At 49.1% G+C, this 20,833-nt stretch overlaps 1 protein-coding gene across 3 annotated transcripts in view; it reads left to right on the forward strand.

Moving 5' to 3' along the window:
• The window catches only part of EGFR (epidermal growth factor receptor), a 199,863-nt gene that overhangs the window by 163,330 nt on the left and 15,700 nt on the right, over positions 1–20,833 (forward strand). For all 3 annotated transcript variants that reach the window (XM_078059944.1, XM_036122804.2, XM_036122805.2), the window contains 6 exons: positions 815–972; positions 3,162–3,200; positions 5,244–5,385; positions 6,208–6,330; positions 7,002–7,100; positions 13,157–13,342. In XM_078059944.1, the coding sequence (XP_077916070.1) occupies positions 815–972; positions 3,162–3,200; positions 5,244–5,385; positions 6,208–6,330; positions 7,002–7,100; positions 13,157–13,342 (747 nt within the window). The remainder of the gene's footprint in view (positions 1–814; positions 973–3,161; positions 3,201–5,243; positions 5,386–6,207; positions 6,331–7,001; positions 7,101–13,156; positions 13,343–20,833) is intronic.

The raw sequence follows: 20,833 nt of genomic DNA on the forward strand, positions 1-20,833 counted from the left end.
GAAATCGTTTTTCAGAGGTTCTCTCTGAATTGGGCAGAAGGCTGTGTTTTTGAAGTATAGGCTGTCAACGTGGCAAGTTACAGAGTAAACCATTGGTCTATAAGTTCACATGGTGTTGGTAAATTTTCATCATCGATATAAATCAGCTGGTGATGCTGACTCAGTCATCTGATTGTTCTGGTTCTGAGAACACTCAGTCTCTGGACAAAACGGAGGCATCAGAGAACTTCACCAACAGGCACATCCCTCCCTCCCCGTTTTATTTCAGTCCCTTTGTGAAGTGTGTGGATGCCACCCGAGCAGTCCCCATCCTGTCATTTCTGCGTTTTTCGAGGACGCTCTGAGTTTGACAAACAGTCAAAGGTAGCATGGTACACAATTAATTGTGCAGCCACCTTATGGTCCCTAGAGAAACACAGACGTAGGCTCGTCTGGCCTTAAATTGGCCTCGGCAAGTCTGGCTTCCCACAGGGCCTTCCTTGAAGCTCACGCGTGTTATGCAAGAAAGTCCGTCTGAGCGATAAAGATGTAAATGTACTCACAGACCCATTAGACTGTTTTGACAGAGAAGGATGCCCGTAATCTGTTAAGTAAAATGTAATGAAGTACTTAGTGTAGTTACATCCTAAACGCCCTTAAAGTCGGGAAGCCTTTACAGGAAGCTGGTCCCTGCAGTCCTGTCCGGCGACGGCAATCCCAGACAAGCTTGTTGTTTTGCTGCTTGGGGCACTTCTGTCATTATTGGCCGTTTTCACAGTAGGTAAGTTCTGAAAGAGGAAGAAACGCGTGTGAAGGTCTCTCTCTGTCCTGGCAGGGCCCAGACAGCTGTGTGAAGTGTGCTCACTACATCGACGGGCCTCACTGCGTCAAGACCTGCCCGGCAGGCGTCATGGGCGAGAACAATACCCTGGTCTGGAAGTTCGCCGACGCCAGCCTCGCCTGCCATCTGTGCCATTCCAACTGTACCTACGGGTGAGCCACAGCTCGGCCCCTGGGGGAGGTCAGGACGAATGTGTCCGGTTTTAATTAGACGTAACCAAAACAGAGTGGATCGAGTGGAGGACAGGGAGTGGTTTTTCTGATGCACTTGAAGGAGAGTATGAGTTGGCTTCTTTGACTTCGTATTCAGCAGTCATTTCTGCAAACCGGCTTTGCCAAGGACCTCTTCATCTCGCGACCCGAGTCGACTCTCTTCCGGCACCTGGCCTGTCACTGTCCTTGGCAGGCACGTCTTCGGATGTAAAGCGGCCTTTCTTTCCCTCTGAGCTACTCGTGTGTCCGTAGCTTCCTGGCCTAGTAACCCCTGCAGCTTTGCTGCAGCTCCAGAGGCTGCAGAAATCCCTGCATGTGGTCCCCAAATTTACAATTTCGATTTGCACTCACTTTGCATAGTGTCCCCATTTGGGGACTGCCGGGCATTGTGGGGGAGAACAAGCGAGTGAGCAGAGGTATTTTGAGGAGGGTGGGAGTTTATCAGTGGTCATTCATCAGTGATGCCTTTTGTCTTTGACTTCTGGTTTTCCTAGGAGATTATAGAGTGACATAGCGAGGCCTCCCATGCATCCCACGGCCTGAAAAAACCTGTGTGTGTGTGTGTGTGATGTAGGGAGGAAGGCCCAAAGGCACTAGGGGGAAAGGAGCAGGACAGCATGGAAATGGGGACGGAACAGACCCTCCCCTCCGAGAGAAGTGTACAGATCCCAGCCCTTGACCGAGATAGGAAACGGGGTGCTCGAAGGCGCCCCCATCCTGTTCATGAATTTGAAATGTAGTCCTTCATCCTTTCCCAGGCCGTGAAATGGTAGTCTCCCCCACCTCCTTTTTCAAACTGAAATAGAGCTGACACACAATGTTATATTCGTTTTAGTGATTCGACAATACTATATACATTATGCAGTGCTCACCACAAAAAGTATAGTCAGAATTATTACATCATGGACTATATTTTCTACGCTGTGCTCCTTATCCCCATGACTTAATTCTGTTACAACTGGAAGTTTGTACCTCTTAACCCCTACACCCATTTTGTCCAGCCCCCTCACCCCCTTCCCGGCCGTAACCACAGGTTTGTTCTCTGTATTTATGAGTCTATTTCTGTCATTTGTTTGTTCATTTGTTTTGTTTTCTTAGATCCTATGTATAGATGAAACCTTATGGTGTTTGTCCTTCCGTCCGACTCATTTCAGTTAGCATAATGCTCTGTAGGTCCGTCCATGCGCAACAGCATGAGTTGTCTTTTCCGTCGAATTAGGATGTGTTGCTTTCCTACTGATGTTTGTATTGGCAAATGCTGCTATTCCTCCCAGCCAATGTAATCTGCCTTTTTACATCGTCCTGTAATCAAAGTACGGGATGGTGGCCTCCCCCACTAGAATGGGAACCCAGTGGCTCGGGAGTCACTGAAGACCAGTGCTGTCTGTCCTGCGTGTAACACGATTCAGTCGTGTGGGAGGGGGTGAAGCCGACTTCTGCTATTTCTTCCTGGCATTCTGGGTCTGAAATCATCACTGCCATTTCCCGGCCACGGAGACTTGTCTTCCCTCATCTGTTCCTCCCCGCCTGCTCCTTAATCAGTATGGCTCTGGTCTTGGGCCCTCTACTCCCCTGCGCATACTGACATCCTAGAGCGAGACGTGAGGCAGCTACACCTATAAATATATCACAAAGTGTACGTGAAGGCATTTCAGTAACAGAAGCCAGAAACTGTCTGCTTTGTTCAATGCTAGTACAACCCCCATCCCAGAGTACGTACGCAAAGATACTTGCTGAGAGAATGAGCAAATGAATACATGCAAAGTAAGTAAATGATTAACCACTGCCGCAAAATTGGGATTCATGGTGATTTTAATGATGTGAGGCTGATTTAAACATGTTGCCTTATGACTTAATAAAAACTCTCCAAGGGGCGCCCGGGTGGCTCAGTCGGTTCAGTGTCTGCCTTAGGCTCAGTTCATGATCCCAGGGTGCTGGGATCGAGCCCCGCATGCTTCTCCCTCTCCTTCTGCCGTTCCCCCCCTGCTCATGCTCTCGTTCTCTCTCTCTCTCACTCTACACACTCTCTCTCTCAAATAAGCGAAGAAAATCTTTAAAAAAAACCTCAGACAAAATACTGAAGAAGTGGAGCGATTAAAATGTGTGTTTTTCCTCTCAATTCCTTACAGTTGTGATGGGCCAGGTCTTGAAGGCTGTGCAACAAACGGGTAAGTGTGATGATGGCTGTGTCCAGTGGACCCTCTCAGAGATGACCAAACACCTAAGGGCAGAGATAACACTCTCCCGCATTTCTGATCGCCCTCTACATCGACAGCGTCTTCTCTGGGCCAGCACAGCATCCCTGGCAGAGACCACCCTGCTGAATGCACCCACCTCTCCCCTGCCTGCTTCGTTGGTGTGCTTCAGGGGAGGGGACGCAGGGTGTGAGCACTGGGACCTGCTCCGTGTGGCCCCAGCACTCAGTGCCCAGTGCTTCTCTTTACATGGAGCCTATCTCTCACATCTTTGGTTACACCAGTTTTGCTGGATCCTTCTCCTAGCTTCTCTTCTTTTCGTCCTTGCTGACCCAGTGGACGCTATCTCAGACCTTCACGTTTGAGGACAGAGCTCCAGCTTGGGGGGATTTTCTCCCCTGACCGACCTTTTCGAAACAATGACTTCCTTCAGCGTTTCAATTCTGATTAATTTGCCATCATTACTTGAAATGCTGCACTAAGAAAAGCAGAATTGGGAATTCCTGGTCAGACTCATCAGGAAAGAGTCTGGCAAGGAATTGGAATTACGCACCAGGCACTTCTTTGCCATTCCCAACATACCCAACACGAACCAGACTTCCAGGCACCTCTTCCATTTCGAGTAATGTCTACACAGTCCCTTCTTCAACAACCTGCCTGCCCTCCATGTCAGCTGACTCTTCTGCCCCAGAATTAGCCATGAGAATAAATCCTACCTACTATCAAGTGAAACGTGAAAGACGAGTAAGGCAGTTTCTCAGAGATAAAGATTTCTTTTCATCCCTTCCTCTTTGCTGAGCCTACATCAGCAAAATTTGTCCTATCTGTACCTTCATAATGAGGTTTTCCATCAAAGCCCCATCTTGAAACTAGTCAATGACCATTCTTTGTTATATTTACTCTTTTTATTTTTTCTTCTCTTTTTATTCACTTACCCTTATTCCAGCTCCCCGTGGAACACATACTCTGTAATAAATTACTCTTTATATCGTTCTAGTGTTCCTTTCAAGATAGTAAAAACTCACTAATGCAAACTGCATTAATTGGGGGGATGGCACAATGCAGGAGACGACTTTTGCACTCACTAAGGAGAAAGTGTTGTAGATATCATTGTCGTTGGAGCACCTTTGACCCACTTACCAGAAATTTGTAAGAATGTTGGGATATTTATGTGCTAATGATACTAATTAATCTTTGATAATTCTTCAACATTTCTTCCTGAAAATATGAAGTTTGCCAGAAGCTCAAATGGAATAGATACTTGAGAATAATAATTGTATAAAGAGTCTAAATTCAGAATCCACGAATTCAGATGGTTCTTTCCCCAGTGAACTTCAGAACCTTCGTTTTGAGTTTTTGTTGTCCCTGAAATCAGGCTCAAGCTCGGTGGGAAGAAGGAGGGTGGTTTTGCTGTTACACAGTAACATCACTCATTTATGACAGTGATGCTTTTTGTGTTGAAATCCTATCACTTTATAATCTCCCCCAAGCTTATTCATAAAGCATTCTACACGGCCGTGGGCCCCTCTTGAAAGCCAAGGACTCTTCGAAGAGGCTCAACGTTGTGGAAAGGGTGCCTTCACCCAGGCAAGCCAGGAGACAATGCACGTCTTATGCATGTGGCATTCTAGGCTTCAGATGTAGGGAGATACTCTGGGGATAAATGCAAATTCACATGAAAAGCATTATTGAAGTCTGAGTTACTTTTTGAATTATGCAGTTTCTTAATCAATAGATTATAAACTGTAATTGTCATATGGGGATGTCCAGATGATACCTCAGTTTAAAAAAATGTAAGAAAGCTAGGAGGGAGGGCCTTCTTATGCTCAAGAAGGTGGAAACACTACCCTAGAAACTCTTTGCGTTCTTTCCTCTCTTTAGAAGCCATGTGGAATCTACTTTCTGAGATAATGTTAAATGATGGCAAGGTGTCAAAAAATGCAAGAAATGATAAAATGCCAACGTAATGAAATCTGTCAGCAAGCCTCACTTTCCCATGTCTCCCTCTCGTTCCAGGCCCAAGATCCCATCCATTGCCACCGGCATTGTGGGTGGCCTCCTCTTGGTGGTGGTGGTGGCCCTTGGGGTGGGCCTCTTTTTGCGCCGGCGCCACATCGTCCGGAAGCGCACGCTTCGTAGACTGCTGCAAGAAAGAGAGGTGAGTGGGCGCCCAGGCCCAGCACGCCCTGCCAGTGCCCCTAGCCCCAGCACCCCGGACAGGAACAGGGGCTCACCTGCCAAGCCTTGGCATTCAAGATTTTGTATGTTAAATATGTAATTGTATTATTATGTTTTATGTCTGATGGTGGAAAAACCAGAAAGAATCTCTGAATGTCCCGTTATAAACAACTAGTTACATTTTGGTACAGCTCTGGAATGAGATAAGTCACAACATGGATACAAAGCCATGTGGCATGCATGCATGTATGTGCACAGAAGGGCTTGTGAATAGGCGTCTGTTGGTTCCTGTGAAGGCACATGGTTGAGATGTTACTGTGGAAAATCCCGTTGTCTACACAGTGCTGTTGCTTTGAGCTCTGTTGGTGACTCACTTGAGCCGGCATCCTTGTGTCCCACAGGGTGTCAGAAGCCAGGGTCCCTGGGAGGAGAGACCCACGGCAGCTCATAGCATAAAGGCACTTGCGTGTTAGGACGCCCCGCAGGCTACCATTATGACCAGCCCTCTCGAAATGTTCCTCACCAAAATCCTCTCAATCCAGCTAATTGACTGGAAAAGAGAAATTGCATTTGTTGAAATGGAGCTGTTCTGTTCAAGGATACCCATACCAGGGAGTCCCTTTGTCAGCGTATCTTTCGTGAAGTTCTTTGAGAAGGCATGCATTTCTTCTTTCACGTGAGCGTGGCAGGTTGTTTGTGCTGAAGCACATCCACACATGGCCGTGTGTGGGCCTGGCTAACACCCGCCTCCACGTGCGCCTTGAGCGTTGAGGTGGTGGCTCTTCTTCCTTGTCTCTCACAGCTTGTTGAGCCTCTTACACCCAGCGGAGAAGCTCCCAACCAGGCTCTCTTGAGGATCTTAAAGGAAACAGAGTTCAAAAAGATCAAGGTGCTGGGCTCTGGAGCGTTCGGCACGGTGTACAAGGTGAGGCCGCCAGGGCACCAAGACTTCTGGGGACGCGGGTTGGTGGGCAGAGCCAGAGTCCTGGGCTATCTTCTGCTCATCAACCTCATCTACTCTTTGTGTTGCTCATGGTTTGGGAAATTCCAGCGTCTTCCCCAGGTTGCCAAGAGGAAATCTTGTATAACCATGGTGACAAATAAGGGGTCCTGTGGGACCCCTACACAGGCATCAAAGTTTTCATGGACAGCAGTGGTGACTTTGTAAAGGGGTGGGTGGCAGAGACGGAGTCTGAAAGAGGGCTGCCTACCACTGTGTGACAGGATCCAAACAAAGTCCAGGTCAAAACAGCTCCTCTTAATTCATTTTTTTCTGGATCCTGTTACATCACGGCTGATTTCAATTAGGCTGACACCCAGTATCTCCGAATTCTGAACAGAATGACCCACACTGGGTTTATAACTGGCACAGGCTTAGGGTTTTTTATCTAATGACTCTGATTCATGGAACGTGATAGCAGAAGAGCTGCGGAGAGTCACGGCTCCTAGCACCGATGGCCTTGGGGCGCAGAGCTGTGCTCAAGGTCCCTCACCCTTTGGGATGGCGTCACTGGTAAAGTCCGTCTGTCTCACAAGTCAGCATATTGCATAATATGACAAGTGCCAGTTAATGTCTTCTCTCCCTCCTCATCACAGGGACTCTGGATCCCGGAAGGTGAGAAGGTTAAAATTCCCGTGGCCATCAAGGAATTAAGAGAAGCCACATCTCCAAAAGCCAACAAGGAAATTCTTGATGTAAGTTTCTCCTTTGTTCTCTAATTGTCCACAGGCCTGGACATCAGAAGCCACATTTTCTGGTGTCTAGCAGCACATTGTCCTGTTTTAGACTTTTTTTCATCACCACATTCTAAATATTCACTTTTCATGTCTTTTTTCATTCTGGCTGCAGTTGGTATAATTCCCTCAGGCTTTCTCCTATAGAGAAGAGTCGCGTCTTCCATTCTACTCTCTCTCTCTCCCAAAAGGATAGAAACTCACAATCGTTGGATGTCCACCAAGGGCCAGTCTCAGGACTAGTTCTTTGCACACACTACCACAGTGAACTCTCCTGACCAGCCTGTGGTATGGGCGTTACGCTCAGTATGCTTTGGAAGCATTAAGAAGCTTGCTCACACTTACGTGGTTGGGATAGGATTCCAGCCCATTGCTATTTCTGCCTCTGAAATGCATGTCCATTTTGCTCCACCAAGTTATCTTTGAAATGGCTTTTTTTAAAGGTGCCTAGGATTACAATATGATGCTCTATAAACTCTATAAACTGTTGCCCATCTTCTGTACTTTCCCCCCAAATAATGTATATGTTATTTCCAGTGTCCTTTGCTAGTTTATGGAGTGTCTTTGGAATGTCCCACAAGATTATTTTCATGTCTTGTCTTTCGGTTCCACTGAACTTTCTTCACCTTCTCTGGATCCTCACTAGCCAATAAGGGGGCTTCATCCTCTTAAACAGAGGCTGGCTGAAAGAGGGGCCACCATGGGATGTGGCAGAGCCCGCTTCAGGGGATGCTGAGGAAGATCCAGTGGGCAAATGGGGTCTTGTTGTTAACACCGTTGGCCTCGGGTTGCTGAGGGTCGATACAAACTTTTGCTCTCATCCCAAAGCAGAGCCAGAGAAAGAGAAGGTAGAGAGGCTTAGCAGAAGGTTAGGGAAAACAGAGTCAAAGGAAAAAAAACAAAAAACAGCTGCCTCAGAAATCTAGACAATTTAGTTATCTTACAATTGAGAAGGACAAGAGCCAAACTCTTCCCCACTCTTGCTTCTAACCCACAGAATATCTACCAAGCAAGGCAAACACGGGCCTTTTAAAGACTGTTAAAATTAAAATTTTAGGGGCGCCTGGGTGGCTCAGTCATTAGGCATCTGCCTTCGGCTCAGGTCATGATCCCAGGGTCCTGGGATCCAGCCCCGCATCGGGCTCCCTGCTCCACGGGAAGCCTGCTTCTCCCTCTCCCACTCCCCCTGCTTGTGTTCCCTCTCTCGCTGTGTCTCTCTCTGTCAAATAAAATATTTAAAAAAAAAAAAAATTAAAATTTTATATGTAAAAATTTTAAATTTAAAAATTAGACACAATGCACTTCCCAGTGGCATAACCACTGTGGACTTGAAATTCCTCCCGCAGGCTTCCTTTCTTTATTATTATGGGGAAATTCCCTTATTATTATGCAGAAATTCCCACTCTGGCACACTCCTCAATGTATTAATAAAGTGCAGTAGCAAATTGTACACATTGAAGATATACTGATCCAGCAAAATTACCTTTCCTTTTAATGGCTTACAAGTTAGCGTGGAGTCCTTTTAACATTACGTCAGCTCATCTCAGCATAACCACAGAAATACGTGCCTGACGTCTCTTCACCCAGAACCTAGAGCTCTCTCACCGATACTGTTAAAAAGAAAAGCTTTTTTTTTTTTTTGCAGAGTTTGCTTCCTTAATTCATTCTTCTCATTCAAGGTATTGTAATACATCTCACAAAACAATGTTGAGGTGTGAATTTCAGCAATATTTACAACGCCGAGTAAGGGTGCTTTTGAAGACAATAGCTCTGCTTTGGGAGGGAGGTAGTTTTCACTGCTAAGGACCTCCGGGGCCCCCAAAACTGGAGGAAACCCGCTTTTGTGGGGTAGAGGAGGGGTGGAGGATAAACACTGAAAAGTCTAAAAAGTGAGTCCCTGTTTTCCTCTTGTTCTCCCTCTCTCCTGCTCTCTTCTCCCTCCGTTTTTTTGGAGAAGTTTTGTTTGTTTTGTTTTGTTTTTGCGTTTTCCCCCCAGTGTTCCTGGGGTATAATTGGCAGACAGCATGGTGTTAGCTAAATGTGGCCAGCAAGACGGCTTGACTTGCACGGTGATTACCCCAGTAAGCTTCGCTGGCGTCCTTCACCGCCTGTCGATATGATAAAAAGAAAAAGCAAAAGAAGAAAAAAAGTGTCTCCCTACCATGAGAACTCTTAGGATCTTCTCTCTGGACTTTCTCGTATACCAGACCGCAGTCTGGTATACTGCCCCTTTTCTCCCTCCGTTATTTTATTCCTGCCTTTGATTCTGGTTTCTGCTCAACTCTTGTCTTCTCTCGTGTCACAGTTCCTCGGTGACAAACTAGAGGGCTTGTCATCTGCTTTTCCTGAAGCTCAGTCTGCCCAGAACTCAGCACTCCCATGGATGCGGGGTGATGCCTGGGTGATGGGGAGCCCCTGAAGGAAAGGAGCAGGGACAGTCTGCCAGATTTAGGAAGCAAAAGCCAGTGATTCCAAAGCCGCTTTCTTTTTTTTCTCTTTTAATTTTTTATTTAAATTCCATTAGCCAACATAGAGTACATCGTTCGTTTCAGGTCCAGTGTTCAGTAATTCATCACTTGCGTATAGCACCCAGTGCCCATCACATCACGTCCAAGGCCGGTGTCAGCAGTGAGCTAAGGAGCAAGTGAATTCTGTGACAGGACAGCCCATCGGGCTGCACGTGTCCTTTGAAATGCTCACGCTCACTTGTAAATGGGCCCACTCACCCAGTACTGGACACTCTGATTCCCCCGTGGGGATCAGAAGCTGCTGCCTGTGGCGTAGTTAACTGATAGTTTCAAAAATGTGGGGGCACCTACTCTTCATTCTGAAGGCTAATCAGCATATGCCTTTCCTGAAGGAGTTGAAAATCTAGTAGAATCCTTTCCCCCAATTCTTAACCTAAAACAGTTCACAGATGAGGGAGACAAGCAAGAAGGCAGGCACCGAAGATCATTTTGGCAATTGGGACAAAACAATAGACTTTCAAGGTCACGGAGCCTCAGAGACCGGGTGCCATGTGACTCAGACATCAGCCTTGAGGTCTCTGAACATGGGCGCCTGGCCGCGGCGTCCCCCTCCGAGATTGCTGTGGAATACCAAGCATTCTTGCTGTAGGCCACAATACACCTTTGAAATCCTAAGATAAACAGCTAAGAACAAAGCTCACTTTAACTTCTGCGCTCACCAAACAGGACACCCGACCAAACAGCGTCTCCATTGTCCTTGGGGGTGGGGCGGAAGTGATGACCTAGTTCTGTTGCTCTATCAGATTTTAATAGGATCGGGGATCTGGCAGAGCTCCAGGCTCTGTGTGGCCCAACACCCACGCCCGGTGCTCTGTTCCCCGATCCCGGGGTCCAGGTCAGCTCCTCACGGCCCCGCAACAGATGGGCTGCTCAAATTTGCTCTGGTTTGCAGATTTTTCTCCCCTCTAAAATGAATACAATATGTTTCCAAATCTCAACCAGATCTTGAGAAAATAGGAACGGCCAGAGGATTTCTTTGGTGTTATGGTTGTACAGTTTCCCAGACTTGGGGGAGAGACGTGATTTGTGCATTTCTGGCAATCACATGGCCTATTAATTTTTCCACAGCCTTTCCAGTTTAAATTTAGGGCAGGCAGTGGAAAAAGAATGCAAACATTTATATATGTGCTGTGTGTGTAATGAGGTCTGGAGCTTTCTGGTAGCCCATTCACCGGAGCACTCAGCAGGGCATCGCAGGGGACCGCAGGGAACAGCATGTGGGGGTGACAAGGGGACTTGCAGAGGGTGTCGCCCTTGTGAGGAGACCCATATGTGGGCCCAGCTCTGACACAGAGTGTCCCTGGTTAGCCGTTCGCATCCCCGGGCCTCAGTTTCCTTTTCAGATGAGTAATGCACGTGCGGGGCTTTCCAGTTCTAACTTTTTATCAACAGCCCTTCTCAAGTTTTAAGGGATGTTTGCAGGTCCATAAGTATCAGACGTCTACTCTGCTCTTTAATGTTGTGATATGATGTTTACAATACAGAAGAAAAGAAAGGCCAGCTCTGCTTGCAAGGAGAGGGCCTAACCACTCAGGAAAGCACCCACACAAACGTTCTGCAGCGAATATTAAATTCCTACAGGAATTTTTGTTGTTAACGGAAGTGCATGGTCTGTGATTTGTTTTAAATTTCTGGCTTTGTATGATTGCAGTGTAGTTCAATCCTGACATTTTGGGGCAGTTACCTGCCTAAATATGTGTTCGGTACCACTACAAAGACCAAAGAGTTGACGTAGGTCCTTGCACCGCACCCAAGTATTAACCCGACTTGCCGAGGCAGCAAGAACATGTAGGGGATATCAAGGCAATAAATAAGCAGTGTTTACCAGCAAAATACAGCGCTAAAAAGCACTGGGCAAAAGCTAGGAGCTGAGAATGCAGTCCTTTCCTCAAAGAGCACAGTGGGAAGGACATTTTACAAAAATCACACAAGTATTTAAGTGCAGATTATGATGAGTGCTCCAAAGCCCTCAGATGCCCCTGGAGGGTTTGTTCAAACAGATTGCTGGGCCCCACCTCCTTGCATCTCGCACCGTAGGCCTGGGTAGGGCCCAAGAATTTGCATCTCTAGCAAGTTCCCAGGCAGGGAAGAGCCGGCTCCCCCAAGGAAGAAAACTGCAAGATGCCTGGAGAGTTTAAGACTGGGGATTCGGTAAGGCCCCTCGGAGAAGGAGTCAGACGAGGAAAGAGGAGGTGGGAGGGCATTCCAGGCAAGCCGAGGGCCTGAGGGAGGGTTGAGAGAGCTGAGAGCCAGGAGGACGAGGAAGGGGGCTTTCTGGAGGAGGGGCTGATGTGCTAGGCGTGGGGCTGCCCATGAACTGTGAGGCCAGAGGATGGCTTAAGGCAAGAAACAAGGTGCAGTCCAGTTTGTGTTCAGGAATCTGTGTATGTGCCCTCCATCCCCAGCCCCACTCTGTTTCCTCGGTCACCTCCGGCTCCCCCAGTGTTCTCATCCCAAGTCTCCCCCCGCTCCGCCACACCCCCACCCCTCCAATGCCCGAATCCACCTTCCACCCACAGGAGTGCTAGAAATATAAAATATATTATATAAATATAAATATATAAATATAAAAAGGAACCTCAGAGCTCTCTCTTGCAGGCCATGTAGTCCTTTCCACAACTGAATTAAAGGTCACCACCTTTTGTGTTTGAAAGGGAGACAGAATTTATGGGAGGAAAGTGAGGATTCCCTGATTCTCGGTCGGATTTAAGAGAAGGCCCCCGTTGTGTGCACACGGGTAAATAAACTCACTTCCTCTGCCCAGGAATAGGAGAAGGGTTACAGTAGTCTACAGTCATGGATCTGTGTCCACGAGCAGCATGGTTTCTGAGCTCAAGACTGAGGCCGATGGCAGCGCGGACCACGTCTGTTCAGAAATGAATCCTGAGCAGCCGGCAGAGTCTGGGGTCCCTGTAATGTGATGCCCGCTGTCCAGTTCAAAGCCTGAAACAGGCACTGGAGGGGCGTCTCCAGCCTGGTGAGAATCGATGGCCTCCGTGGGGACCTTTCCCCGCCGTACCCCTGCGTGTGTGTGTGTCGATTTGGCGGGAAAGTCGCTCTCAAGCCTTAGGGACCCAGGCATGGATTTCTGCAGGCCCTGACGACATTTTAAACCACGGCAGCTTTATTTAGCCTCGGGACAGAGGGCTTCCCAGCAAGGGCATCAGCAACGCTCAAGCCCAGAGACATCAGGTCCAGTTTCATTCAGTGTGTTGGCGCTGGGGAGCTCCTTGCGTTGCGCTCAGAGGGTGCTGTTTTCCACAAAATGACGGTCAATTCACAATTGAATATGTATGTAATAGGCCCCACATAAATGTCCACTGCATGTGGACATGGGCTTCCCTGTCCTGTACGTGTACACATTTTGGAACTCAAAGTCACGTTTGCGCTTTGCTTTTTTTTTTTTTTTTTTTTTTTAAACCTGGAAAGGGGTCTGTGCCTTTAGCCGTGGTGCGGAGCCCTTCTGACGCTTTTCCCTTGTGCATGCAGGAAGCCTACGTGATGGCCAGCGTGGACAATCCCCATGTGTGCCGCCTCCTGGGCATCTGCCTGACCTCCACGGTCCAGCTTATCACACAGCTCATGCCCTTTGGCTGCCTCCTGGACTATGTCCGCGAGCACAAGGACAACATTGGCTCCCAGTACCTGCTCAACTGGTGTGTGCAGATTGCAAAGGTAAATCGAGAGGGGACCCTGCCCGGAGGAGTGTGTACAGAGCAGCTCTGAGAGTAGGGCAGATACGCCCACTAAACAGCAGGTGAAGCTACCTTAGCTCGCTGTCCCCCCCCCCGCCCCCCGCACCGCGCTTCCTGTGTGACTAACGAAAGCTGCAAAGAAAAGCAGCAACAGGAGGGGCGCCTGGGTGGCTCAGTCGGTTAAGCGTCTGCCTTCGGCTCAGGCCATGATCCCAGGGTCCTGGGATCGAGCCCCGCATCGGGCTCCCTGCTCCGTGGGAAGCCTGCTTCTCCCTCTCCCATTGCCCCCCGCTTGTGTTCCCTCTGTCTCTGTCAAATAAATAAAATCTTTAAAAAGCAGCAAGGGGGAAAAATAAAGACAACCGGAAAAGCAACAATTGGGTTCCCCATCCTGGGATAACTAAATTTGCCAAGAGGGTATGTACCACATGCATTTTGTTTTGGACTCAATCAAATGGATTGCCTTTTGCATCCAATCAGGGCCTGTCCCCCTGCCTGGTGAAACTCTAATTATTCAGCTACGTTTAAACAATGTTCGCTTTATTAGGTGCTCGGTATGGTTTGATGCTAGTGCTCTTTCTCGGGTGTTCTTTTGGTTGACTCTTAGGGTAATCTGTAGGAGAGGAGGAACTGTGGCTTCTACCCCATCGGGACTTGCTAACAAGGCCAGCAAGGAGGCTGAGGCTGGGCTGGGCAGACCCAGAGGACAGGGGGGCTGTAGAGACAGGGCAGAGGCTGTGCAGGTTGGAGGGGCACTAGCAGGTGAACAGACGCTTTTGTGCTTTGCTGGGGTTCCTCACGGGCCCCGCCTCCCCCGTTAACAGGCTCATTCCGGAGCGCGGGACGGCGGAGAATGCAGCCAGGGGACAGGTGGCCCCACCTGCGTGCTAAGGATAGCCGCAGAGCCATGTGCTGGGTACTGAGCTATTCACATGGCCTCCGAAGGACTTCTTACTTTAATCCCAAACTTCTCCCTCTTGACCCCAGCGCTGCACCAGTTACTTGCACCCCAAATGGCTAAATTCTGTATTTTCTCCCGGCACTGTTTTACTCGGTTGAATTTAGGGCATTTGTGGGCAGGTCCCTTTCTGAGCGTGGGTATCATTGCCCGTTGGCTCCCTCCACGGAGCCAGAAAGCCCGGCTTCCGTGAGGCCTTGCCTGGGCCCCGACTGCCCGTGCCTCCCCTGGCTGCAGTCGTAGTCGGTTTATTCCGGTGCCGTCTGGTGTCGATTTCTCAGCGGCAGCCCCCGGAGGCTCCCGGCACCTCGTCCGACCGCTGCCAGCCACCTGGTGTGCTTGGCCTTCTCGCACCCATAACCTGGTCACAGAACAGAGGACTTCTCCGTTGGAACTAGATAGTGACCCCGGAAGAGGGGTGTGGGCCTCCCATGCAGTGATTTTATGAAAACGCTTATTACTTCTGTGTGTGACTGGATTAGTCTCCTGAGGCTGCCACGAATTACCACAAATTCATGGTGGCTGACCACAACAGAGAGTTACCCGCTCACAGACCTGGAGGTCAGTCCAAAATCAAGGTGCCGGCTGGGCCTGCCCCCTCCGAAGGTGCCAGAGGCGAGTCTGTCCTTGCCTTTTCTTTTCTGGTGGTTCCAGGCGTCCCCGAGCTCATGATCCCCCCCCATTGCTACCTTGGTCTTCGCACAGCCTTGTTCCCTGTTTCTGAGTCTGAATTGCCTTTTCCTTTCTCTTAAAAGACACCAGTCACCCCTAAATCCAGGATGCTTTCATCCAAGATCTTCACCTGATTGCGTCTGCAACACCCTGTGTCCAAACAAGGTCACTTTCTGAGGTTCCTGGTGGACATGAAACTTGGAGGCCCTGTTCAGTGCAGAACAGTGGCTGATCTGGGGGAGGCGGTGGTTAGCCCCAAGCAGGTTTTACTGAAATATAGAATTACTCCTGAAGAGTACTCATACACGGACTTCTGAGCCCAGAAATTCTTCCTTAGTTTTCTTCCCCAATTATCTATGGCAAGAAACTGAGAATATGGCCCTCCATACAAAGTTACCTTGCTTTGTTTGCTTTCTTTTCTTTTCTTTCTTTTTTTTTTTTTTTTATTTGAGAGAGAGAGAGAGCAGAGTGAGCGAGAACACAAGTGGGAGGGAGAAGCAGAGGGAGAAGCAGACTCCCCACTGAGCAGGGAGCCCGATACAGGGCTCGATCCCAGGACCCTGAGATCATGACCTGAGCCGAAGGGAGACGCTTAACGACTGAGCCACCCAGGCGCCCCTGCTTTATTTTCTTTTTAGCACATATTGCTACCTGGGAAGATCTGGCTTATTTACCGGTCCACTTGAGTTTGTGCCCACCGACCCCAAGTGGACGGTGAGCTCTGTAAGAATGGTGTCTTGGCCGTGGATGGAACTGGAGGGTATTATGCTGAGCGAAATAAGTCAAACAGAGAAAGACATGTATCATATGACCTCACTGATATGAGGAATTCTTAATCTCAGGAAACAAACTGAGGGTTGCTGGAGTGGGGGGTGGGGTGGGAGGGATGGGGTGACTGGGTGATGGACACTGGGGAGGGTATGTGTTCTGGTAAGCGCTGTGAATTGTGCAAGACTGTTGAATCTCAGATCTGTACCTCTGAAACAAATAATGCAATATATGTTAAGAAAGAAAAAAAGAAGAAGAAGAATGTAGCAGGAGGGGAAGAATGAAGGGGGGGAAATCGGAGGGGGAGAAGAACCCTGAGAGACGATGGACTCTGAAAAACAAACTCAGGGTTCTAGAGGGGAGGGGGGTGGGAGGATGGGTTAGCCTGGTGATGGGTATTGAGGAGGGCACGTTCCGCATGGAGCACTGGGTGTTATGCACAAACAATGAATCATGGAACACTATATCTAAAACTAATGATGTCATGTATGGGGATTAACATAACAATAAAAAAATTAAAAAAAAAGAATGGTGTCTTGGCCACCCGCACCCAGAGGCCGTCGAGAGCTCTGCACACCTGTGGCCAAGCTTCTGCTGGACTCATTAGGCCCGGCTCACCAGAGGGTGTCGGGATAGTTAGCATTTCTTCTCTCATCATCTCATGTCAGGCCACAGCTCCACAAAAGTGACCCTTCTTGGCGATGGGGCACATAGCCTCAGCAAGTTTTGTCCAGCACAGATCTGTGCTTACAGTTCCAGGGGACTGTAGATTCCAGTCTCACTGCTGGCATTTATTAACCACGTGACCTCGGGCAAGTTGCTTAGGGTTTTTTGTGTCTAGTCTCTGGCCGTAAGTGAAGCTTTGCCACCTGTCCTCCCGGGTAGTGAGGATGACACCAAGTTAGCTCCGGGAAGCACCTACCAGCGGTCCCACAGGCACGCGTTGCTCGCTAAATGTTCCCTTTGTCCATTTCTTTGCCCCTATTTTGGCTAAATTAGGTTGGATCAATGACTAAAATCTAAGCTGAAGCCTTGTCTTCATCAGCGTCCGTTTCTTAGAGCAGCATCTCCTGTTTCCAGATCTTCTCTCGTTCTTGAGCTTTTCTCCTCTCTCTCTCCTTTGCAACCTTACATTTCAATCTGCCCGAGCCCTGGCGTCTACAAAGATGGGAATTTATTTTACCTGTTACTGAAATCCACTATTGTGCCTCTTGTACTTTGTTCCGCTTTACTTCACATTGAAGCCCTTCCAGATTGTGGTCGTTAGCTCTCTGGGATAGATTTGCTTTTTGATTCAGAAGAGAAACCCTTTCCCACTGTATCTGAATAGCTGCAGTGATGGAGTGCCTGTCCCTGGAGGGAAAGGAAAGAAATGATTTCCTCCGTTACGAAGAGAGAAATTTGCTCTTGGGTTAGTGACTTTTTATCTAAGTATTAAGCAGTTTTCTTTGTAGAAGTTGGAAGTGAAACTACCCAGAAACGCTTCGTGGCTGACCAGAAACTGAACTCCTGGCATTTTCTAAGTGGGATTTATTGACTTATAAATGTCCTGCCTTGATTCGCAAAGGCATGGACTCTCTGGGGAAGTTTTCTAAATATTGATGGAGAGCCGGCCACTGTTATGCAAGCTTGTTGTCCTGGCTAAACTGCTAAGAGGACAAATTCTATCACCTGGGCAAAAGGAAAAGAAAAGAAAAGAAAAGCGAGTAGGCTAGGGAGGAAGTCAGGATGGGCCGGAGAGCAGAAGGGCCTCCTCGAATGTGGTGGAAATGGATTCTGTTCTCTGGCCTCAGGAGCTGGTGGAGATACCACCTACTCCCCAGTCAGAAAGATCCTTGCTTCCTAAGCTCCTGGCTCATGAGGCCTGGGTAGCTCACACTTGCTGGGACTTGGTTGCCTCAGAAAGTGTATCCACTCTTTTCTGACTACATAAGCCAGCTAGTAAGTCCCAAACTGTATCAGATGGCGCCATAATGTCATAAAATGTTCTAATCTGAAAGATCCTATCATCTTATCATCCTGTCACGTGGAAAACGTTGCTTTTGTGCCAGATTGTTCCCCGTAGAGCATCCATCACGGTGCACGTTATTACGAGGCCCTGCAATAAATAAAGCTCTCTAGACTGTGACTAATCTGACATTGTCCCAAACCTCTGGGATGAAAGAGCTCGCATATCACCTAACCCAGATTAAGATCTCACAGAATTGAGTTTTCAGGTAATTGACAGAACTTGAGGATCCTCGAGGTCAGGCGCTGGAGAGGTTTGAAGACAGATACAAGGAGGAGGGAGAGGCTCTGAGCAAGACACGTTCTGCAGCCTCATCCTCTAACCACAACTGTGTATGCCCCAAACCGTGTTTAAGTCGATCTAGGAGATACAGTTTAATAAGGACTAACTTAAAAAGTCACTTTGAAGGATTTATTTTTTTCAGCATACGGGATTACTTAGTTTGGTCTAAGTCCATTTGAAGAAGCCCCGGGTGTCTTCATTGGCCACACATTTGTCAGAACGATCAGTGCTTGTGAGCAGCTGAAAGGGGAGGGAGACAAGACGGGCTGAGCCATTTGTAGGTTATCCTGTCCAAGTGAGGGGCAAGAAGGGGATCATTCTACCCGGATGTAGCCAGAACAGTCCGGGCCGCCTGGGTTCAGTTCTGGGTGCCCCGTCATGAAACCCATGTGGACACACTGTACTGTGGTCATCATAGACAAGCAGGGGTGTGAGAGGAGGAAAATCCCGCTGGTCAAGGAAGGTGCAGAGGAGCTGCAGTCCATTAGTCTAACCAGGCTGGGTGGCAAAGAGACCCCCACTTCTGTGCACCACGTCCTGGTCCCATCTGGGCTCGGGCCTTCACCACCCAGGCCGGCTCCTTCTGCAGGTCAGGACTCATCAAGGTGAGGTTCAAGGCGCAGCCCCCACCCCACTAACCGTGCAGCCCAAGGGTGCTGATTCACCGCTGGCCTCTTGCCTCCATCCTCAGGAAGGAGGACTCACCTGAGCTGATTCCCCCGTAAAGCACGCTGCTCCGTAAACTCCCAGGCAACAAGATTAGATCAGTGACAGAGCCAAACAGCCGATCCTGTTACCAGCCATTTCAGTTATTTGGATTATTTTTTTAATTTATTCTTAAATGTTCCACAAAAGATTACAGTTAAATTTAATCAGTCTAAAGGATCACTTTGCAGTGTGTCATCAAAAAGCCAGAAGGTACTGTGGTATTAAAATATCAAAGTATCGGGGCGCCTGGGTGGCTCAGATGGTTAAGCACCTGCCTTCGGCTCAGGTCATGATCCCAGGATCGAGCCCCGCATCAGGCTCCCGGCTCGGCGGGGAGTCTGCTTCTCCCTCTCCCACTCCCCCTGCTTGTGTTCCTGCTCTCGCTGTCTCTCTCTTTGTCAAATAAATAAATAAAATCTTTAAAAAATAATAATAAAAAATAAAATAAAATATCAAAGGATCGGGGCACCTGGGTGGCTCAGATGGTTAAGCGTCTGCCTTCGGCTCAGGTCATGGTCCCAGGGTCCTGGGATCGAGCCCCATGTCGGGCTCCCTGCTCAGTGTGGGAGTCTGCCGCTCCCTCTCCCTCTGCCCCCCCCCCCGTTTGTGCTCTCTCTGCCTCTCACTCTCTTTCTCTCGATCTCGCTCTAAAAAAAAAATCAAAAGTATCAAAATATCAACTTTTAAATATTTCACTTAACAATTGCTTGGGCATTTATCTGCCAGCGTTAGGAATCATGTGCATAGATACATAAATAAGACAAAATTTCTTTTCTCCCCAACTTACAGACGTGAGGGAAACAGATCCATACAGAGCTAGAGTGCTGTGCTACAGGGAAAGAGTGGTCAGAGCAGGAGAGAGCTGGGTGCGTGGAGGACCACGGTCCCACGGGCTGCTATGAAGGGCATGCGGGGACCAGCGAGGGGGGCTCGGACTGTCAGCCGGGCGCCAGGTGCTGGGAGGACAGTGGCGGGCGCGGAGGAGGTGGGCAGGCAAGGCAGCCTGTCTCTTAGCCTCAGGAGTTGTGTGCTGGAGATGTGAGGGAGAGGCCTGCCCCCGTCCCGGTGGTGCACCCGCTGAGACGTGACCATTGCACAGTGGTGAGAATGCAGAGCGGCTCAGTGGCTGAGAGATGCTGAGCGGAGGGACGGGCAGCAGTGCCGAGCTGGGGAGGACGCGCAGAGACCCCGCGGGGCCCTGCATGCCCACACAAAAAGACAGCTTCATCTCAAAAGCAGAGGGTGCTTCTCAGGAGTCTATGCGTGATCAGAGTCTTTGGGAAGCTGTGAGGTAAGCAAGCTATGACAGCGACCTAATTCAAGCTCACAGCAAATGGATGGAGAAGGCGGGGGAGGAGGAAACCATGACACTCACCGGCCCCTGCGGAGGACTCTCGCTGGGCACCATCCTCTGTTCTGCATGGCTTAACTCAGTTAACCATCTGATTAGCCCACTTTACATACCGGGAAACTGGGGCACGGGGGTGCTTAAGTAATTTGCCAAGGTCGTGCGCTAGTAAGTAGCAAAATAGGATTGGACCCCTCGCAGCCTGGCTCCCAGGTCCACGCTCTTGACCAGCACTTGCTGACATGGCTCAGGGCAGAACCCACAAGCCACTGAGCCTGGCCGTCCTCCCGTCCCCGTCTCAGTACCATGTTGGTGCCACCCCCGAGCTCTGTCTGGGATCAGAAATTCTGACACTTTTCTACCTCTCCTGAGGGCAAGGGCTCAGTGGTGCGTGAGCCATACTCGATGTCACTCTGCCAGAACCATCTCCTGTACTCTGCACGTCCTGCTTGGGACTTCTCCCCGTGGCGGTTTATGAAACAGAACAGAAGTGGACCCCGTGGCAGCCTGTCAGTCCTGTCAGTCTGGACTCCTCCCAGGAGTCGTAGGATGCTGCAGCCCTCCGGAAAACAGAGTCTGTAAATGTCAAACCCAGCCACCCCCAGTCCTTTCTTCTTCCGTAGGTGTCGTGCCAGAAAAACCCTTAACAGCCGTTTGAGGCATATCCCTGTGCTTCTCCTCTGTGCTTTGAGGTTCCAGGCTGGCTCTTCGAACTCCCTGCTGACCT

Source organism: Halichoerus grypus, chromosome 12, assembly GCF_964656455.1.
Source record: "Halichoerus grypus chromosome 12, mHalGry1.hap1.1, whole genome shotgun sequence".
NCBI lineage: Eukaryota > Metazoa > Chordata > Mammalia > Carnivora > Phocidae > Halichoerus > Halichoerus grypus.